This window comes from Octopus bimaculoides, chromosome 10 (genome assembly GCF_046866305.1).
Source record: "Octopus bimaculoides isolate indiv1 chromosome 10, ASM4686630v1, whole genome shotgun sequence".
Taxonomy (NCBI): domain Eukaryota; kingdom Metazoa; phylum Mollusca; class Cephalopoda; order Octopoda; family Octopodidae; genus Octopus; species Octopus bimaculoides.
Genome location: NC_142937.1, coordinates 16,986,682 through 17,011,329, shown reverse-complemented (window position 1 = coordinate 17,011,329; position 24,648 = coordinate 16,986,682). Strand labels below are relative to the sequence as shown.

The 24,648-nt window shown below is 36.7% G+C and overlaps 1 protein-coding gene across 2 annotated transcripts in view; it reads right to left on the bottom strand.

The window, feature by feature from the left end:
- The window catches only part of LOC106879924 (uncharacterized), a 131,255-nt gene that overhangs the window by 42,483 nt on the left and 64,124 nt on the right, over positions 1-24,648 (bottom strand). For both annotated transcript variants that reach the window (XM_014929681.3, XM_052971061.2), the window contains exons 3-5: positions 15,659-15,837; positions 9,908-10,025; positions 101-179 (exon numbers count right to left, since the gene is read on the bottom strand). In XM_014929681.3, coding sequence (XP_014785167.1) covers positions 101-179; positions 9,908-10,025; positions 15,659-15,829 — 368 coding nt within the window. In that variant the 5' untranslated portion in view covers positions 15,830-15,837. The remainder of the gene's footprint in view (positions 1-100; positions 180-9,907; positions 10,026-15,658; positions 15,838-24,648) is intronic.

Sequence of the window (24,648 nt, the reverse complement as noted above, 5' to 3'; positions counted from 1 at the left end):
ATAGATAGATAGATATAGATATATGTGCACGCACACACACAAACATATGTTCTCAAAGCAATAAGATTTCCAAACAATAAAAAGGAAACATTTTACTCACTTGCCAAGAGGGTTAACACTTGCTTCAAGTGACCTGAGGTGTTTGCAGGCCTTGATGTTATCAGGAAGATCGATGATACCTGGACATCAAACAAACAACAAAAATGTCAGTAACAACAACAACAATAAAAGAAATACTAACAATAACAAAAGACAGATTAATGACATGCATGTTTCATATCTTCTCTCTCTCTCTCTCTGTATGTATATATATATATATATATATATATATATATATCGTTTTTATATATATATATATCGTTTTTGTATTTGGTCTGCAAGATTCTTTATGTGTGTTTGTGTGTTGAAGCATCTTTTTATTGTGTCTGGGAAGAGTCATTCTCTTTTAGTGCCTTATGATTTAACACACTCACCACTTTGATTTCCACCCATTTACTTATTTATTTTCTCTAGAAACATGCATAGAAAAAATTTTCAAATGAAACAAATGGTATGTGCTGCTCAGGAGGTCAGGTAACATTGCCAGTACTACCAGCTCCTTCTCAAGCTCTTATGGATCTTCTAGAGCAATCCCGAGCAACGCCGGGTGGTCTCTGCTAGTATAAATGTGTGTGTGTGTGAGTGTGGGTGTGTGTGTGTGTGTAAGTGTGTGTGTGTGTGTGTGTGTGTGTGAACACAGATAAACAGACAGAGAGGTAGGATATGGCCACATGTTTATGGATACATTTTTTAAAAATTTTTAATCATTACAAAGTTAGGAAAGTGATTCAAGGTCTGTGAGTTTTTGTGTATGGCATAAGTTCAATAAATGCCATACACAAAACTCCCAGCCCATAAACCATTTTTGTAAATTTCTGCATTCAGTTTTAATTCTATTGTTTGATCTATGAAACTTTTATATATATATATATATATATATATACATATATATGTCTGCTTCTAAAGCACATGGTTCCGAGTTCAGTCCCACCATGCAGCACCTTGGGCAACTGTCTTTTACTAAAACCTTAAGAGTGGATTTGGTAGACAGAAACTAAAAGCCTGTTGTGTACACATATACATATACAAGTGTGTGTGCATGTGTTAGTGCGTGTGTGTTTGAATCTCCTCTTGACTTCATGGGATAGTTATAAACTGATTGTCACTGTCATACAAGCCCTGTTTCCTTTGATAACATGCCTGGTCATTGAGAAGGTGGTGGAGGTGATTATCATCTTGCATGGAAGCAGGCAAGGGGTTAACAGGAGGAAGGGCATCTAACTGTAGAAAATCTACCGCATTAAACTTCATCCACACGTATACACACATTGAAAACTGGACATTAAAATGATAATTATGATCACACACACGCACACACACTCAATCATGGCTATATAGGTGCAGGTATGGCTGTTCATTTGAGAAGCATGTTTGGCATCTTGGGCAAGTATTTTGTACTACACCCCAGGGCAACCAAATCTGTGGATTTAGTACATTGAAACTGAGAGAAGCCTGCGGATGTGTGTGTGTGCGTGCGCATGCATGCATATGTGTGCTTGTATGTGTGCAAGTGTTTTTGTGCGTCTCTTGGCCTATATATCACATTATGGTATAAACAAGTGCCGTCATCATACAAATGATCAGTTTGTTTCTAGTTTTGCATGAAAAATATTTCTTGCCATGGGGAAATATTACTTTACTTGCAGACAAGTGAGGGCTAGCAACAGGAAAGGCATCCAGCTGTTGAAAATCTGTCAATAACTTCAGTCTGTCCCAGACAAGCATGGAAAAAAGTGAAAATTAAATGATGTTGAAGATGATGATTTTGTATATAAATATATATATATATACATCTATCTACAATAAATACACACACACACACACACACACACACACACACACACACACACACACACAGACACATATTAATCCCCCCCCCCATCCACACACACACACACACACACACACACACACAGAGGGTGACTGTATGGTTTGTGTTGCCTGTTTGAGATCTGAAGCATGTCTGTCTGATTGATGTTGCTGAAAGTTCCATGAAGAGAGGCAGCAATGGCAGACTCAAACCAAAAGGTGGAATATGTGGAGCCAGTCTTGAGATCAAAGGGAAATTATCAAAATCTCAAAGGTTGGGAAAGGAAGAAAGGAGAAGTTTTTAAATGTTCGGATATAAATATAGGTGTGTATATGTGTGTGTATATATATGTGTGTGTGTGTGTGTGTGTATGTATAAATATATATATATATATATATGCACATGTATATGTGTGTGTGCGTGTATATACATATGTATATGTCTGTGTGTGTGTATGTATATATATTTATATATATACATTCAAATATGAACGAGAAGCAGCCCAAGGGGGTATACACACACACACATACATATAGCCATGTGTATATACATGTATATATGCATGTGTATGTGTGGGTGTGGGTGTACGTGTGTTATATGCCTGTGTGTATCAATACCATCATCATCATCACTGTTTAACATCTGTTTTCCAAACTGGCATACGTATGTATATTATAAGCTCATGTGTATGTGTGTGTGTGTGTGTGTGTGTGTGTGTGTGTGTGTGTGTGTGTGTGCATGTCTGCTTGTGTATGTCTGTATGTATTATAAGTGTATGTATGCATGCATATGTGAGCGTGACAAATGTATGTGTATGCATATGTGTGCATATTATAAGTGTGTATGTGTGAGTTCTCTGGGTAGCATGGGCAAATGCATGGGTACAGGTATGGCTGCTTGGTTAAGAAGATTATTTATCAATCATGTGGATCTGGGTTCAATCTCATCCAACAGCTTTCTTGGACAATTGTCATCTGTTCCACTATGGCCTAGGGCCAGCAGCCAGCTAGACTGTTCCTGTTCTTTTATGATGCACTGAATCTGGGGTAACCTTGCTTAGTGCCACCACCTGGGGCCCTTAACTGCTATAGATAAGGATTCAGACCATGTCTTTGGTTTGAGGTATTAACAACTTTTTTTTTCCTTCTTTTGTCTAACAATCTAAGAGTTCCTACAAAAAGGGTGGTGGTGGTGGGGAGGAGGAGAGTGCTCTTCCTTCACCATCTAAACCAGGGGTTCTCAACCATTTTTATCAATGGACCCCTTTAATTACTAATTTATTCTGGTGGACCCCCTCATAGCCATTCAATGTTTACAGATACTTCTTTCAAAATTCCTATTTTGTTATTCACACATTAGCTTGTATAGGTTGAACTATGTAAAATGTTATACCAATAAATACATCTAAAATAAAATTTTTCAGGGGCCCTTAAAATATTATTGTGGATCTCCAACTTATTATTTTGCTGCGTGGACCTCTAACAATCTTACATGGACCCTCAGGGGCCATATGGACTCCAGTTGAGAACCACTGATCTTAACCATCAAAAAAGCATATACACACAAACACAACCACATATATGCTTCCATATACACTATACCTCCATGTGCACCTCACACACTCCAATACACACACTCATACATACACACTCCTATACATACTTATATACACTCCCATATACACATACAGACACTATCCCCACACACATATACACACTCACACATACACTTATATACTAGCATATGTGAGAATAACATTCAACCCAAGGTGCTGCACAGTGGGACTGAACCTGAAACTAAATGGTTGGGCATACATTGACATGTGTTGTACAGATGTAACAAATTAGATTATTTTACCTCTATTTGATAACAAAGCACCTATGCCAGTCCACATGGAGAGGCACCCATGCTGGTGCCATGTTACAAAGCACTCATACCAGCACCACATAAACAGTACCATATGAAAAACACCCATCCTGGAGTTAAGTTGGGGGCATCTAGCCACCAAAACTATGCCAAAACTGACGGACTGAAGTCTAGTGCAGACCCCACCCCCCACCAGCTCGCCAGTTTCTGTCAAACTATCCAACCCATGCCAGCATGGAAAATGGACATTAAATGATGATACATGCATATACATACATATACATACATGTGTGAGTGTGTGTGTGTGTGTGTGTTTGTGTGTGTGTGTGTGTGTTTGTGTGTTGTGTGTATATATATATATTTATATGGAGAAAGAGTAGCATACCCACCCAACATATAGAGAGAGGGAAAGAGAGGGGCAGAGAGAGAGAGGGACAGAGAGAGAGAGAGTAATATACCCATATACACACTCTCTCCCTCTCTCTTACACATATAGTCCCAATAAATCTCTTCTTCCACCATCTTCTCCTCACTTCATGTTTCTCCTTTATAAATGTGATTACATATACCATCACATTTTCATATCCATCATAACTGCTAGAACACGCACAAAATTAACCGTCAGCCATTATATATTAAGGTTTCATGCTATCATATAGCAAATCATTACCCATACATGCACACACATTCACACACACATACGCATGCACGCACGCACGCACACACACATACACACACACACACACACACACACACACACACACACACACACAGAGTTACAGTTGTTAAATAGGTATGCAGCACTTGTTCATACACATACACTGATAAACTATGGTACACAGTTTTATATATATATATATCTTCTACAAGAGCCTCAGGCTGACCAAAACCTTGTAGACAGAAACTGGAAGAAGCCCATTGTATATATATATATATATATATGTATATATACATGTGTGTGTGTATCTGTGTCTATCCCCCCGCCATCACTTGACAACTGATGCTGGTGTGTTTATCTTCCTGTAACTTAGCGGTTTGGCAAAAGAGACCGATAGAATCAGTACTAGGCTTACAAAGAATAAGTCTTGGAGTGGATTTCTTCAACTAACACCCTTTAAGGCAGTGCTCCAGCATACATACATATGTATACATATATACAGATATATATATATATATATATATATATATATAAATCTTGCTTTATATATGTATACATGTATATGTCGATATATGTGTATATATATTTATATGTGCATATATATATGCTTGTGTGTGTATATATATATATATATATATATATATATATATATATATATATGTTATATATATATGTGTGTGTGTGTGTGTGTGTGTATATATATATATATATATATATATATATATATATATATATATATATATATGTTATATATATATGTGTGTGTGTGTGTGTGTGTGTATATATATATATATATATATATATATATATATATATATATATATATATATATATATATATATATATATATATATATATATACATATACGCACACACACATACATATAGGTTAAGTAGATGAGGAAAGGAATATTGTCAAAAGTTAATGGAGATGTGTTTGGCAAAGAACCAGAAGGCTTGTCTGCAGCTGAGATAATGGTGGAAGAGTTTCTTTGTCAATGTAAGAATGTAAGATGCTTCCCCACTGCCACCAGTTTCCTAATAATGTTCTACCAATTTCAGTCAAGGATAAAAAAACCCAAATGTTACTATTAATGTAGTAAACATTCCATATATGAAAAGATATATTTGTTTTGCACAATTGTAATGGAAGTATTTCTTAGCAATCCATTATGCGAGCTTAGGATTCTGATTGTTTGAAGAGAGGTAACTAGTAATTGAAATAGGAGACAGGTTAGTTTTTGACTGTTTCAGTGGATAAAACAGGTTGGATTAGAAGGATTAATGTCCATAAATTTGGTAGAGATCTGATCATTTGAACATCAACCCTTCTGATACCAGCCTACTTGACACTGGCTTGATTCTATAACACAAACACAGGCTTAATAATGACAAAACTATTTTACTTCCTTCTTTATTTAAAATTCATGCGACAAAGAGCAAGCTGTTTCCAAAAAAATATGGTAACAAAGGTGTTAAGCAGATCTTATGTTCAAAGGCATCCCAATGTGACAATACTATCAATATCTACTTTTTTGCAAAATTAATTGAAATGGAGGAAGTGTATTTCAAAAGCAAAGTGTATTTCTCATCAGAGAAACCCAGGGTAACCCTATAAACCGGCCTTCCCCATTAATATAAGATTGCTCTACTTCTTAGAGTGTGCTTCTCCAGATTTGTTTTTCTAAAAAAATTATATATATATATAATTATAAATAAGGGCAAAATAAAAAATTTTCTACACCAATATGATGAGAAATAGACTTTAAATCGTCTATTTTTCAGCATATTGGCATAGAAAATTTTTTCTTTTGCCCTTATTTATAATTGCTTATAATTTTCACCTTTAAAGATATTTTAATATTTTCACCTTTAAAAGTATTTTAATGCTGGCCACTTGATGAAATTTTGGAAAACAATTTTATCCTATATTAGAAGTGTATATATATATATATATATATATATATATATATAGGTTAAGTAGATAAGGACAAGAATATTGTCAAAATATAATGGACCTGAATGTTCCTTTGCCAACTGAAATGTGGGGGAGAGGTCACTGAGAGAAGGTATTTATTAACCATAATGTTTACAACATTATAGGTCACAATATTTTTCTTGCAGAAACTAAACCACTACAGCATTAAAAATTTTATATTAATTCTCCCAAACTCAACACTCAAAATTGTTTTAGCCATAAACTAAATCTCTTATCAAATCACTTGAATTTAGTGTTGTTGGATTCCTTTTGTTTATAATTTATTTATGACCTTCTGATTGTTGTGAATGTTTGTAAGGTGTTTTAGTTTAAGACAGTTCTTTCTTTAATAAAAGTCTCATAAATCACTAACAGGCACAAGTGTTAACAGTGATTTAAAACCACAACTATGACATGAATTGAGTGCCAATAAGGTTTCTCCTAATTCAAGTAAAATAATTCATTCTGGGGGGGGGGGGGAGCTAGGCCATCATCATTATCATCATCATTGTTGTTGTTGTTCTAATGTTAACTTTTCCATGCTTGCATTGATTGGCCAGAAATCATTGCATCAGATTTTCTACGACCAGATGCCTTTCATGTCACCAACCCATACTTATTTGGTGCTAAACAAAATAATATTTCCCCATGACCAGATGGGTTTCTGTAAAATATTGGAAATGAATGACACTGCTTGTATAACAGTGAATCTCATTTACAACTATCATGCAATGTCAAGACAAAGAGACACAAACATGCACATATACATACATTAGACATACATACAAATACATAAATATACATATATATAATATATATATATGATATATGTATATATATATATATATATATATATATATATATATATATATATATATATATATATCGTTTAACGTCCGCTTTCCATGCTAGCATGGGTTGGACAATATATATATATATAATATATATATATTATATATATGATATATGTATATATATATATATATATATATATATATATATATACACACACATATATTTAGATGCATGTCCACGACTACATAAATAGGGGTAGTTTGATAAAATGAAGTTTAAAGGTGGAATAACATGTCTTGATGCCGTGTACTACTATCAGATATTCAGAATGTATTTCAGACCAAAATGAAAACAGAAAAGCAAAACTTTTGCTGCCAAAACAGCATCTGAAAGTAATGAATGGCCCCTATATAGGTTGTGGTAGTTAGGTGTACCAAAATTAGACACCATATGCCCTCTGACCTATTTACTTACTACATCATACATACTATGCCTCATACCTTTTTTAACTGCCATATGCTGACGCCCATCAGGTGGCAAAGAAGTAAAAAACTGCAGTGGGGGGGGGGGGTGAGGGTGAAAATCAACAGGACTTTGAATGTAGGAAAAACAATACTGCTAGAACTGAGATTTCTGACACAGGGAAGTCTTAGGCGTTTTTTTTTTATCATTTTTATTTTTTATTTATTTATTGTTTTTTTTTTTAGGGGAAAGGAAATACCTTTATGCCTGCCCTGGGAGTACTGGCACTGTAAATAAAGTGAAACAGATGTAGCTGGCCTGTTGAAATCAGGTTTAGACATTGTTAAGATAATGTGCTAAGAAACATCTATTTTATTACCCAAAAGCCAAAAAATCCTGTAAATGCCAACTCATGTGAAATGAATAAGCACCATTTAGTATATAAGAATGTTGTTTTAGGTTTATTTTGCCTCCAATATTTTACCAAATTTAGATCTAACTTGTGCAGATCATCTACTTTGCTAAATCAGAAAAGAGCAGAATTTTCTTAACTATCAGCACTTTTTTTTTTGCTACCATTTTTTTGATATGATTCAATACTGCCCCACATACTCACACTTTTAATGTTTACACATACTTTTAATGTATATCAGATCAGAATAATTTAGTTCTGGGAACTAGTTTGATATGGGTGACCACTTACCACAACAGCACCCTACTATAAGCATAAATGGTATATATATATATATATATATATATATATATATATATATATATATATACATATATATGGTTTTGATTGTTTATTTATTCACATATCAAAACCTATTATTATTATTGTTGATGTTGTCATTTTTATTGTCACTGTTGTGTTGATTGTGGTTAACAAGCAGTTTATCTTGACATTACATTAATCTTTTTTAACAATTTTGTTGCTATATTTTGGTCAAAACACACTGCCTTAGATTCAGTTTTGAAAGTAACAAAGAATTCATTAAAATAACTTAGTCATTATTAAGCTGATGTTTGGAACATAAATCACTATTAAATCTTGGTGGAAGGTTTTAATTTAGATCACTTTAAAATAAGAAATGTGTCTTAGAGAACAAGGGGCAAATTCAGGTGAGTCGGTACCAAAAGGGTTAAATAGGCATCAAAGGCTAAAAATCTTGAACAGTTATATCAATTACTTCCTCCTACTGCTCACCTTGAACTTAAGCACCCATATAAAAGTTTCCATTGCCTATATATACATATCATCATCATCATCATCATCATCGTTTAACGTCCGCTTTCCATGCTAGCATGGGTTGGACGATTTGACTGAGGACTGGTGAAACCGGATGGCAACACCAGGCTCATATTCGAATATTATTTTAATAATAGTAGAGGGTAAAATCAATAATGATTTCACTAGGTAACCAGTGCAGAAATAAAAACCTTTTGGGTAAATTTTACAAATTATTTTATAATTATATACATAATTATAACAAGGGGTCAGCTTTATGCCTCACCACGCAATTCTAGAAATAGACACTAGGTCTTTTTTACTACCTTAAAATCTCCAAGAATAACACATTTTATTGTAGGCAAGTAAAAGAAAAATAATGTCGATTCATTATTTTTCTTTTACTTGCCTACAATAAAATGTGTTATTCTTGGAGATTTTAAGGTAGTAAAAAAGACCTAGTGTCTATTTCTAGCAGTGTGTGGTGAGGCATAAAGCTGACCCCTTGTTATAATTATGTATATAATTATAAAATAATTTATAAATATATATGTATATATATATATATATATATATATATATTTCTGTAAAACTAAAAGTTAAGTAATTAAACAGGTTTAAAATTTAAAATTTTAAATTCAAGAAGAAAGTTTAAATCTAGAATAATTTTATTCTCATAGAGTTACAGAATATCTAAGATGGTGGAAGCCATAGGGCAGTGCTTGGTTGTTAACAAGCCACATCTGTAATATGTGATGTGGTTTCAATTCCTAGTTTAAGTAGGCTTCATAAAACCTGAAATGTAGTCAGAAATAAACTGCCTGAAAATACAGGATGGCTATGGATAGAATGTCTTTGATCATAGGTCTGCTGGATCAGGGTTGACCTGGGGCTAAACAACAACAACAAGAGCAACATCAGAAAAGACAACTGAGATTCTGCTAAGCACACCCAACATATTATCTACATCTGCCAACAAGAAGTTTTTAAAAGAAATTCCATTCTTCTTACCATTTTTGCTGATGTCCAAAACATCCAAGTTAATCAAACTGCCAATAGCTGGAGGAATGGTGGTGATTTCATTGTCAGAAAGACACAGTTTCTGAAGACCATGGCAATAAAATAATTCCTGGAAAGAAAAAAAAAAAAGGCATTTTTGTATTTGGTTTTGAAAATTCTTGATGTGAACACACGTGTTGAAAAAGATTTTGTTGTATCTTGGGGGGGTCATTATGCCAATAATAAACACATGTGCTAGTTCTATTTCACTTTCTTATTATCATTAGTCAATTAGTCATTTAACTAATTAACTAACCAATTGTTTGATTAATCATTCTCAATTGATCAGTCAGGTTTGTGAAAGTCGTTTCATTGCCATTCCTGATCCCATCAATAACATGCTGTCTCTGCTCTAAATTATCATCATCATCATGATGATGATGATGATGATGATGATGATGATGATGATGATGATGATGATGATGATGATGATGATGATGATGATGATGATGATGATGATGATGATGATGATGATGATGATGATGATGATGATGATGATGATGATGATGATGATGATGATGATGATGATGATGATGATGATGATGATGATGATGATGATGATGATGATGATGATGATGATGATGATGATGATGATGATGATGATGATGATCATCATCATCATCATCATCATCATCATCATCATCATCATCATCATCATCATTTAACGTCTGCTTTCCATGCTGGCATGGATTGGACAGTTTGACACAAAACCAGTAAGCTGGGGAGCTGCACCAGGTTCCAATCTGATTTGGCATGGTTTCTACAGCTGGATGTCCTTCCTAATGCCAACCATTCCAAGAGTGTAGTGGATTCTTTTTATGTGCCACTGGTATGGGTGCCATTTACGTAACACCGGCATTGGTCACAACTACGATCTCACTTGGCTCGACAGGTCTAGATGTAAAACATTGATGAGGTCACAAATGGCAACAAAAGGATTCTGACAAACCTAGCTGATTGACTGATTGACCAAACAATCAATGAGTTAACCGGCTAAATGACTAACCAATTGATTGATAATAATGGTATGAAACTTTGGCATAGGGCCAACAGTTTTTGATGGGGAAAGGGGACTCAATTACATCAACCTCCAGTACTTGATTGGTACTTATTTAATCAGCACTAAAATGATGAAAAGGAAAGTTAACCTCTGATGGATGAAATTATTATTTTCAAGAAGGTGGTGAACTGGTGGATGTATTAGTACAACAGAGAAAATGCTTAGTAGCATTTCTTGCAGTTCTTTACATTCTAGTTATAGTACTGCCAAGGTCAAGTTTGCCTTTAATCTCTCCAGAGTTGATGAAATAAAGACAATTACTAGGGTTAATGCAATCAACTAAACCCTGTTTCCCTCTAAAAAAAAAAAAAATTGCTAGCTTTGTGTGGCAAGACATCATCATCATTTAACGTCCGCTTTCTATGCTAGCATGGGTTGGATGATATGACTGAAGTCTGGAAAGCCAGCAGCTGCACCAGGCTCCAATCTGATCTGGCAATGTTTCTACAGCTGGATGCCCTTCCTAATTCCAACCATTCCAAGAGTGGAGTGGGTGCTTTTTACATGCCACCAGCATGGGAGCCAGTCAGGTAGGCCTGGCATCGATCACGTTCGAATAGTGCCCTTTGCATGCCACCAGCACACAAGCCAGTCAGGGGGCACTGGCATCAGCCATGGTCACTATGAACATAGCTGTTCTCCTGAGACTGACCTATCTGGTCTAACACATCTCAACCTTTTGATTGGTTGTCAGCAGAAGACAGCCGGATCCACATTTTTATCAGCCAGATTGAGTCTGAAGGCATATATGACTGGGAGTGGCTGTGAGATTGATAGACATTTTTTTGGCAGACAACACCAAACAGGTCAACAATGGACTACCATTTGAGGAACAACCACAGGTAGTGGAATTAACACACAGACACATACACACACAAGAGATGGCTGCTAGCAGTCCATCAGGATCAGTAGACCAGTAGAACTTTGATCAAAAACACTTCCATCCATGACTATCCTGTCATTTCAAGGGTATCTATCTCTGCATTATTCAATCAGTTGTTCTTTTTCACAAGACAGATAAGTGTGAGTTGAGGCAAGTTAAGCAACCACGTACAGGCCTTGTTGGAGTGAACGACTGAGTGCACATGTGTATGTGTGTGTGTGTTTTCTTAAGATGTGGTTGGGCCAGGTTGCAGGTGGGGGGGGGGGCTGATGAAATGTCTTCTGTTGCTATGGAACTAAAGAAGAAGTAAACAAAACCCAAAACTCAGACAGGATTATGGAAAGAAATTAAGTAAATAAAATTTGATATCTACACTTCCCTCACCTTACAACACCACCATAATTAGATTTTCTCAGGGTTTCAAATACCAAACCACACCCACACGCACATGCACACACACTTCCCTGTGTCAATGAGAGCCTTTACATAGTAGTCCATCCTGCTAGAAATAGCAGCGAAATCTGCTTCACATCACACCCTTAACATTTCATACAGGTCTCTGTGTACACTGGAAAATAGGGTCCTGAATTCTCTGAACATTGAAAATAAAAGAAAGGATGGTCATGGCTGGAACAAACGCTTTTGACAACAACAACAACAGCAATCACTTCCCTGAACACACTCATCATAAAACTACCCACCGTCTCCTGAGTTACCTGAATGTCAGCATCCACCCAGAGGAGCCTTATTTCTGTCACCCCCTTTCTAAACCAACAATTTGGGATGGCCATCTGCTTCTGTGTAGGAGGGGGTAGGTGTGCACAAGAGTGAGAATGAGTGAGAGAGGAGGAAGAGTGTGTGAGGGAGGAGGAAGTATGTGTATGTGTGTGTGTGTGTGTGTGTGTGTGTGTGTGTGTGTGTGTGAAAGAGAGAGTATGAGAAGGTGTGTGTGTGTGCACGTGTGTGCGTGCACGTGTGTGTGTGCACGTGTGTGTGTGCACGTGTGTGTGTGTGTGAAGGTATGAGAGAGAGGAGAGAGTGTGAGAAGAGGAAGAGAGAAAGTGTGTATGTGTGACTGTGTGTGAAAAAGAAAGCATGAATGAGTGGGTGGGTGAGGGTGTAAGAGAGGGGGAGAAAGTATGTGTGAGTGTGTGTGTGCAATTGCATATGGAAGAGAAAGCATGAGTGGATGTGTGAGAGGGAGTGAGAGAGGGAGACAAAGTGCATATGCAAGTATGAGTGTATGTGTGAGTGTGTGCATGTATGTGAGAGGGTGAATGGGTGAGAGAGGAGTGGGTGGGAGAGTGGGTGAGAATGTGAGTAGATGTGTGTATGAGAGAGAGGAAAAGTATGGGTGTGAGAAAGTGTGTGTGTGTATATGTTTGAGAGAGAGAAAGTGCGTGTGTATGAGTGTGGATATGCATGTGTGTGTGTGTAACTATGCAAGAGAAGGAGAGAGGGGTGAACGAGTGTGTGTGTGTGTCTGGCTGTCAGAGAGAGAGAGAGAGAGAGACATCAGGTGTGGTTACACTTCAGAGAATTTTCTACATTCAATTAATCACTCACCTACAGGAAGGGGGGGGGGTACACCATCCACACACACACACACACAAACACAAGTAATATTACCATCCTCTCAAAGTACTCCCTACAGTAGACAGCTACTGACAACAAACCAGCATACATATATACATGCAAACACATACACAAATACACATAAACTTGCACACACATATACATGCATAAACACATGCATAAACATATACATGCGAACACTTAACACAAACAATACACCTCTCACTATCACTCCAACATTCATACATACAGATACAGATAGCAACACACACATACATAAATACATAGATACCAGCAAACAAAAAAGCAAAAAAAAAAACGTCCAGAACACATAAATACGCAGCACATAAAAAGGAAGAGGGGACAGTTGGTGGGGGTGGTATTTAGTATTGCATTCACCCCTTTTGCTAGCTCACATCTCCAAAACACCCTCTGAAGCGACCTCAATGTATTGGTAGTCCTTGCCTCTGAAATCAGTGGAGTGTGGTTGTGTGTGTGTGTGTGTGTGTTTATATATTATATATATGTTCTTTTTTTTTTGGAATATCTTGAAGCACACAAAGAAAGCTATAAATAATAGTGTGTAAATATTAGGTTGAAAATCCCATTTGCATAGATAAGTCAAAGGCTGACATTGACAACAACAACAACACACACACACAAACACATATATATGTTGGCTGAGTGTTTTCTACTATAGGCCCAGGCTGACCAAAACCTTGTGAGTGGATTTGGTAGATGTAGGAAACTGATAGAAGCCTGTCATTTAACTAAGACTGGTTAGTTTCGTTGTTTTTTCTTCTTGTTTTGCCTTTGTGAGTTACAAGTATTGCTATCTGTTGGAGTTTTAACACTTTAGCTGCTATTTCTGAACTTCGGTATGTGGTGAAGCAACTGTTGCTGATCCCTTAATTATGTGTGTATATATATATATATCGTCGTCGTTTAACGTCCGCTTTCCATGCTAGCATGGGTTGGACGATTTGACTGAGGACTGGTGAAACCAGATGGCTACACCAGGCTCCAATCTGATTTGGCAGAGTTTCTACAGCTGGATGCCCTTCCTAACGCCAACCACTCAGAGAGTGTAGTGGGTGCTTTTACGTGTCACCCGCACGAAGGCCAGTCAGGCGGTACTGGCAACGGCCACGCTCAAAATGGTGCATTTCATGTGCCACCCGCACAAAAAAAAAAAAAAAAGTTTTGTGTGTCGCCCGCACATGAGCCAGTCCAGGGGAACCAGCAACAATATAAATATATATATATATATATATATATATATATATATACAATTAAAAGGGTAAAGGATTATCAATTTATTAATTTATTAATAAATTAATAATTAATAATTTTTACCAAGCCCTTCGGTATGCAAGCACCATTATCGGTGAGGAACTTATTTAAAAGTTCTTATACATTTATAAACAAAATTAAGGGATCAGCAACAGTTGCTTCACCACATACCGAAGTTCAGAAATAGCTGCTATTTCTGAACTTCGGTATGTGGTGAAGCAACTGTTGCTGATCCCTTAATTTTGTTTATAAATATATATATATATATATATATCGTGTGTGTGTGTGTGTGTGTGTTTCCTTATCATACTTGGAAATGAGTATCACAGTCAAGTAGTGGCTTTCATTTCCACTGTTATGTAAAAACATGTCAGGTCATGGAAAAACATTACCTTGCAAGGAAATAGGTGAGGGCTGGCAATATGAAGGGCATCTGGCCATTAAAAAATACTGCTTTGATAAATCTTCATCTACCCCATGCCAGCATGGAAAAATAACAAACAGATGAATGTATGCATGCATGCAAACATACATGAACGTGTGTTCATGCATGAACCAGTGTGTTCATGCATAAACCAGTGTGTTCATGTATTAACATGTGTGTTCATGCATGCATGTGCAGCCATGTATATTTGCACAGGTGCTCGTTGTGCTTGTGCATGGACATGCACATGTGTGTGCATGTAAACATGCATATATATGTGAATATATGTAATTACAAATGCAGACATGTATGTGTATATGCACGTGCCTGTGTGTATACAGATATGTATATGCATGTACATGTTTATATATATATATGTGCATGCATGTATTTGTGCATGTGTGTGTGCATGTATGCATATGTGTGCATACAAGTATAAAGCATGAAGATTTTAGTGGTTTCACTTACGCGTGTTAACTCCCGGATCTGGTTGTTATCGGCGTAGAGTTCTTGTAAAGTGCGTTCAAGATTGAACACTTCATTAGGTAAGTCTGATAAGTTGCTATGTCTGTAATCCAATACATAGATCTCCTCAGTCGGAGGTCGGAGGCAGGGGCACTTTTTAACAAATCCAGCCATGACACTTCCTGCAAACAACAACAAAAATACAAATTACTTCATTTACATTAAGAATATTTCTTAAAATTGGCACAAGGCCTGACATTTTCGAATGTATATTGATTCAAGTATGTGCGCAGTACTTATTTTAACCAAAGCCCCGTGAGAATGAAAATCCAAACTCTAAGATTAGAAATCAGAGAATACAAAGGGATGTAACTAAATATTGCAAGATATTTTTTCCAGCACTCTACCAACTTTGCCATACACAAGCCTTACCATAATGATAATGAGGTCAGATAACGAGGTCAGATATGGGAACATGCACTGTTGCAGCACTTTGTTGCATCCATCATTTGTCAGAATCAGCTTGGGTCATCCAGGCAACCCACTAAGGAGTGCCCCAGTCAGCTCCCATCTCTATGAAATACTTCCTCATCCATTGTGACCATATGGCCAACCAACACAAGCTGTCATTCCAGTCAGGTCCTCAGAGAAGAGGACACAATACACAGGGTCCAACTCAGAAAATTGAGCAACATGACCAAAATGTCTAAGTTGGCACTCCTGAATCATACAAGTAACAATATTAATAAGTGTTTCTAATTTAAGCACAAGGCCAGCAATTTTTAGAGGAGAGGTTAGATGGTACCAATGGCCCCAGTACTTGACTGGTACTTTATTTTATTGAACCTGAAAAGAGGAAAAGTAAACATAACTTCAGCAAGAGTTGAATTCAGAATGTAAAAAACCAGAAAAATATCAGAAAGTAATTTTCCAACACTAGGCGTTGAGTGGCAATTCCACCAGTCCCATCAATTTGTCCTAGTTAATGGTATAGTTCCATTACTTCCTAGGACTTCCCCAGTGTGGTGTTGACCATTTTTCTCAATTTACAACATGTACAACACCAAGATGGTGGTGTCACACACATATGTTACACAAGGCTCACCTGTGACTCAGTTCAAGCTGGATATCATCCTCCTCATCATCGTCATCTCATGTCAATGCTCCATGCTGGCAGAACAATTTGATAGGATTCAATGGTCTAAGGAATGCATGGTGCACCGATGCCTGCTCTAGTATGGTTTCTATGGCTGGATGCCCTTCCTAATGCCAACCACTTTGCAGGGTGTACTAAGTACTCTTTTTCTTGTGGAACCAGTACTAGTGATGTTACCATGTAATTAACAAGACTAAGATCACCGTTGATATCGGGTGGCTGCAGTAGAAAGGAAGGTGGCTTTATGCAAGCGGATGAGGGGTTAAAGTATGAAAGAAGGGGCCAAAACAGAACAAGTTTTTTGCTTTAGAGGAGTGACATGGCTACTCAAATTATATATGTCATTAACCAAAAACACCAAAACATGCACACACACACACACACACACACTCAATATTTCTTGAATAATTCCAAAGTTACTCAGTCTCCTCTTTGGTATCTTTCAGTGTAGTGTATACATAGGATAGTTGAATACTGTCTGTGAGAGTATGGTAAAGGTCGTTCTGTGATTTGCAGAACTGCTGTGTTAATCCTACTTGCTGCCTCACTATATCCTTGATGGGATGAAGCCAGAACAGAACAAATCTCTTGCTAAACTCTGCAACAATGATTCAAACACTAAAGCTTTCAGAAGAGATAAGAATATATGTCCTTAGCAGACTGGAAATGCAATGTGATATGGTTCTAATAGTTGGTTCTTCTCCACCATCAGTTTGTCTTTATCCAGCACATCTGTTGCAGCCCACACATATCTGTAGGTCTCCAGTACAATGCACATTGTATTGTATTGTATCTTTCTTGTGTCCTTGAGGCTAATAAGATGGAGAACTAGCATAATTGGTAGAATATTGGGAAAAATGCCTTGCAGTATTTGATCCTGGGATCAACTTTGCACTTTTATCATTTTGGGGTTGATAAACAAAGTACCCAGGCAAGTACTAAGGAGGGGAAAATCACTGATGGAGAGTCTTTGATGACAGATCTTCTTGATTTGAGCTGACATGGGGCTAAATAATAACAAGCCCAGGATGAGGAGGAGGGAAGGAAAGAGGGGAGCATGAAGAGGAGAGGGAGAAGGGAGGCAGAAGGAGAAGGGAGGCAGAAGAGGAGGAAGAAGAGGAGGAGAGGAATAGAAGGAGGAAGAAAATAAGCAGAAAAAACAAGGTGAAGGAGGAAGAGAAAGAAGCAGAGTAAGAGGAGGAAGAAGTGGAGTAAGAGGAGTAGGAGTAGGAAAACTAATGGTAGTAGTAGTAATAGTAGTTGTAGTTCCAGGGACCAAACTTACAAGATGTCATTATCAAGCAGAGTTCGATGTTCTACCAAAAGCATCCATTACCACAATCATTGATGAAATAAAAACAAACAGCAAAGAAAATTGAAAAAACCAAACGACATAAAAATACTGATGAATTCCTCTGTAAGTAATAATAATAATAATAATAATAATAATAATAATAATAATAATAATAATGATGATAATACATTTAAGTGGTTAATGAAATTATATTGTTGTTCTGGTTTTGGCTTTATTTTATTTTTAATTTCTTCCTATTACTAATGTATTTCCAATGTTAGGACTAATGGCCAGAGACAAGCCAACACAGGGTAAACAAAACACATTAAAAGGGGAACACAAGACCAATTAGCATGACAAATGAAAAAAGAAAAAGACAGATTTCAATACAGATCCCAAAACACACACACACACTTCAACATAAAAATTATGGTAATGACAATGGTTGGGGTGGAGTGAATGATGACAAGTAGTAGTAGTAGTAGTAGTAGTCGCAGCAGCAACAACAGCAGGATGATGGTGATGATGAAGAAGAAGAAGAAGAAGAAGGAGGTCTATTTCTTTCATTGGCATTAAGGCTCCAAATTTGTAGAGGTAATCTACAAGCATTGAATAGAAATATTATAGTATTTCTGTTAAGTCAATGTTTGTTTTTGACAGTCATTTTATTAGAAAAATGATGAAGATAATGTTGATATTGGTGATGATCATGATGAGGATAATGACAATGATGGGATCTATTTTAAAACGGGGGCACCAGTATTTTCTTAACGAAACACTAACGAAACACTTTGAAACTTGGGACACTGGTAGAATGTGTCATATAAAACATCTTTTACTCTTAGTCTTCTTAACAAAAAAAAAGGAATTCGCAAGTTATTCCATGTTAAAGTTGTCGTATTTCTGTAATTTCAACCAATCACTGACGTCTATTCAGCTCAATAGAGTTACTGCTGGGCGGTCATAAAAATGTTATTCCCTGTGACATATTTCATCCGGTTTAATCATAATTTATACGCATATATTGTTTATATAATAAATTACGCTGTACGTATCTATGTGTGTAACAATTTTAGAGTTCGGATTCTAGAGTTAGGGTTAGTTTTAGGGTTAGGGTTACGGTTACGGTTAACAGTCTAGTTAGGGTTAGGGGATTAATACGATATACACAGTTACAGTGCTAACTGTTTTCAACTGAATAGACGTCAGTGATTAGTAGAAATTATCGAAATAAGACAATTTTTTACATGAAATAAATTCGAATACAAAAATTTTTTTCTGTTCTATAACATAAAATAGATAAGTATATGAAGTTTGAAAGTCTTTCGGTACCAAAAACACTACATAAAACATAAATGAAAACTGGTGCCCCCGTTTTAAAATAGATCCCAATGATGATAACAATGATGACAGTGCCACTATAGCCAGTAATGATGTAGGTGATGGCAGTGGTGGTGGTGGTGGTGGTGATAATGATGGTGAATATTTCTTTTTTAAATTTGTTTGCTTTATATGTCTAAGTGAAGTTACTAAGAGAGACCCCATATATCAATAAGCTCACAGTACAAAATGATAATAATGATAATAATAATATTAATGATAATAATAATAATTTGGATGATGATCATTGGAGAGAAAAGGGATTGTTTCAACTCACGGAACAGAGACTATGTGATCAAGCGAGAGCAATAAGAAAAAATTGTTGGTTCACAGAAGTAGAGCTCGAAGCTATCAAAAGACAAGTCATGGAAAATAGCAACAACAGAGATAACAATGAAAATACAGTTCTTACTAATAAGAGTAATCTCATAGCACAGGAAAGGAACAGTGGTAGTTTACTTGATGAGAGACATATAAATGATCTAAAAGAAGAGTCCAGAAACACGCAGGAGCAACATGTCTGGCTTTGCAGTGAGGCAGGTATTATTTCAGAAGCATGTCTGTCAACTCTATTGAGTTCAAATGTCCTTTGACAGGTTTTGTCTTTCATCCTGCATGGTATCCAATGAAAACCATCATCCATACCAACAGGGTTGGTAAGGTTGTCAGTTTTACATGGTACTAAGTAGTGGATGTGCATGGCTTAGTGGTTAGGGTGCTGTACTCATGATTGTATGATTGTGGTTTCAATTCCAGGACCAGGTAATGTGTTGCATTCTTGAGCAAAACACTTCACTTTGCATTGGTCCAGTCCACACAGCTGGCAAAAATGAGTAATTCTGCAACTGACCGGCATTTCATCCAGTGGGGAACATATATGCCACAGAATCCAGGAAACCAGCCTTATGAGCTGATGGTTTAGGAAGGACCTTTGAACCTTTGAGTAATACTAAGAGTGACCTGACATAACACCTCCCCCCACACACACACACCTATATACTCATACATATATACAATGAGTTTCTTTCAGCTTCCATCAATCAAATCCACTCTGAAAATAAGTGACGGTCATGGCTAGAATATACATACATACATATATATACAATAAGTTTCTTTCAGTTTCCATCAACCAAATCCACTCACAAGACTCTGGTCATCCTGGGGGTACAGAAGAAGACCCTTGTCCAAGATGTTGTGAAACAAAAACAAAAGGAAGGATATGTTGCATATCGTAGCCTGTGATAAACTACATCTGAAAATAAATGATGGTCATGGCTAGAATGTCTCTGATCAAAGATCTTTGCTGGATCAGGACTGATCTCTGACTAAACAGCAAAATCTTTTCCACACAGTAAAACTAATCACAACACATTCAAATTAGCAATTAACAATATTCAAATTAGCAAACACATTATCCTAACAACTTCCACACGCACAAAAACCCCTCATTGATTATTATAATACTATGAAAGCTAAAATACTTTTGGAGCAAAAAGAACCCCTGGAGTTGCAACCAGACTAAATGCAGACCATTAACATCATTATACCACCACCACCACCACCAACATCACCACCACCAACAACAACACCAACACCATTGCCAACACTACCACCACCACTATCATCAACACCATCATCACCAGTGGCAGTGGTGGAGGTATAATTGTCATCATTGTCATCATCATCATCATTATCATAATCATTGTCATTATTCTAACAAAATGACTATCAGAAACAGTAAATTAACAGAAATATTATAATACGTAAATTTGTTGATTATTTTGAACAAATTTGTGGCCTTATGCCAATGAAGGAAGTCTTCTTCTTTGTCCTTCTCTTCCCCCTCCTTCTACTACCACCACTCGTCTAACATATTCAACTACAACATAAACAAACTGAGTGCCACTGTCTTTATCGTGTTTGTTTGCTCCACTGATTTCTTGTGTGAATACACACTGGTATCTCAGTCATTACAGAAACTACTAAAGACTAAAACTTTTCATCAATCATTACGAAGCAAAATATAAGACTGTTCCATTTGTTTTTTATGTTTGTTTGCTTTTTTAAGTTACTTTGTTGTCAAGGACATGGATTTTAGTGTATTCAACATGTCATATGTTGAGTGATATGAAGGTATACAAAATCACAAACACACACACACACACACAATTAAATACATTAGAAGAACACTGAAGATCATCTGGACTGACCATTAAATCAATGAGTCAGTTTTTTGACAAAACGAGGACGGAAAGAGAAAGCTGCTGTATTTTGAACATATTCACCAGGACAAGAACCTTAGCACTCACATCCTAGGAGGAAGAGTCAATGGGAAACAAGGAATGGGAGAAACCGAGAAAACGATGGCTGGATGGCATTAAAAAATGGACTGGAAAACCTTTGGCTGAATGCACAACCATGACCAGAGCCAGGAATTGATAGAAAGGGATAATGCATCCATAGTCTCTGAATCCTCATCAATGAGGATGAGAATAGGTAAGACAAAGCATTGGAGATATGTTTATATGTAGATACATAACACCATTTCTTACAAATATCGGTGACTCTGATAGCAAGCAATGAAATATTCACCTTAAATGAAGTATATTAACATACGAAGGTATTTATCAACAGAATATCTTTCAGATATTGGTAGCTATAACAGTTAGTAAGGTAAAATATATTTAAATACTAGTGATCAGATATATTGCAGAAATAGATACAGGTATGGTTGTGTTGTTAAGAAGTGTGCTTCCCAACCATGTGATTATGAGTTCAATCCCATTGTGTAGCACCCTGGGCATTTTCTACTATAGCCCCATGACAACCAAAGCCTTGTGAGTGTATTTGGTAGATGGAAACTGAAAGAAGCCTGTCATGTGTACACGTATGTACATTGTATGTGTGTGTGAGTGTGTGTGTGCTCATTTGTGTCTCCTTGTCTTGACACTGTGTAATAGTTTTGTAAATAAGCATCACCATTACAGAGGTAGTCTCATTCGTTTCCAATTTTCTGCGGAAACATGTCCAACCATAGAGAAATATCATTATCTTGCTGACACACAGGTCACAGAAAATCTGCCATGTGATTCATGCAAACATGGAAAAGTCAATGCTAAAACAGTGGTGGTGGTGGTGGTGGTGGTGGTGGTGGTGGCGGTGGTGGTGGTGGTGACGATGACAACGACAACAACATATTAGAGAAAATACTTTAATACACACAACTACCTAACAAAGCAATTCTTTCAGATATTAATAATTATAATAGTTAAATACTGGTTGTATACTTGAGAAATTACTTTCCCACACAGAATACAACCTAACGACATAATTTCATTTAGATATTAGTCATTATAGTATTTAGCAGTTTAAAATATATTAACATACTAACCACATTTATACAGAAGAATTTCTTTTGATCTTACTAATTGACTTTTTGGTTAATTTTGGGTCAACTATTTCTACCAACAATGTATTGGAATGAGAGAGGGGGGGGGGGTTGTCCACCAAGCATCAAGCACCAAGCTCTGTTTGTTCGAAGCTGTATTTATTCTAAGTCATATGGCGCTTGCAAACATGTAAGCACATTATCAACACTAAGAAACCTCAACACATGATGGTCCTAAATAGGTTGCTAGACGTCTTAGATATAATAGCACACCCAACTGTCTTAGAAAACAGAAAAAACATACTCCTACTCCGGATGCCAGGATCCCAAATACAATATATCTGAAATAAAGACTGGATAGCCATAATTGGAATTCCTTTGGCATTAGTAATAATAATGGTCACGGTGAGTGGCAACAGAGAAGACTGTCATGGAAATGATGGTAGGTTGGCATTATGTTTCAGGGTTCTTGATGAATGGGTTACTTTGTGGTGTATCAAAAACAAAAACAATGTCAGCAGGGGTTTGGCAGAGTGTGTAAACAAGATTAGGATTAAAACGAATTCAGGTCATTCATGAAGATTAGTGTCAGAGAAATATAAACACAAGGTATTTAGTATGGGGTGGTGGTGATTTTTACTATATATGGACAAATGATTATAGAAGACAGATCAGTAGATTAGTATGACTTTACAAAGACAAATACAAGATAAGAGTGTATACCTAAGGGTGTCAAACTTGTTTGACTTTGTTGGTCTACAGATTGAAGCATGAATTAGATCTTGTAGGCTGGATAGGGACAATTATTCCTCAAAACACTACAGTAGAACCTCACAGGATGAGTGCACCATTATGTGAGTTATTTGCTGTATGAGCTGAGGCTTGTGCCAATTTTTGTCTTGATGTACAAGTGGAAACCTGCAGTACGAGTGAGTGTCATACAAGCAACCACTAGTCAGCACTGAGCTCGCACACACTCTCCCAACAAGCGCAGCCTCCACTCGCTCAATTCACATGTTTATCTCATTGTGGCAGCATGCCTGTTGTGTTTTTCCTAGTGTTTTTTTTTAGTTTTGTGCGGTTTTTACTATCATTTTATAATAATTAGTTGTGTTAGCCATGGGTCCTAAGAAGGTTAGTGCAAAGGACAGTGCTGAGAAGAAGAAAAAACTGAGAATGAATTGAAGAAGGAAATCATTGATAAACATGAAAGAGGAGTGTGTGTAGTGGACATAGCATGTCAATACGACTGAAGCACATCGACAATCTGCACCATCCTGAAGAAAAAAGGATGAGATCAAGGCCATTACAACAGCAAAGGGTGTCTCCAGGCTCTCCAAGCAACGCACACCTGTCCACAAATAGATGGAAAAATTGTTTTTGCCTGTGGATCAATGAGAAGCAACTTGCAGGGGATATGATTACGAAGACCATCATCTGCAAGAAAGCACAAGCACTCTCTTTATCATATGTTGTCCAATGTGTACAGGCTTCAAGTTTACTAACTTCCTATACTAGGATCTTTCAGATCATACTACTATATATATATATATATATATATATATATATAGGAGCACTCTGTTGGTTACGACGATGATGGTCCCAGCTGATACAATTAACGGAACAGCTTGCTTGTGAAATTAACGTGCAAGTGGCTGAGCACTCCACAGACACATGTACCCTTAACATAGTTCTCAGGGAGATTCAGCATGACACAGAGTGTGACAAGGCCGACTCTTTGAAATACAGGTACAACTTATTTTTGCCAGCTGAGT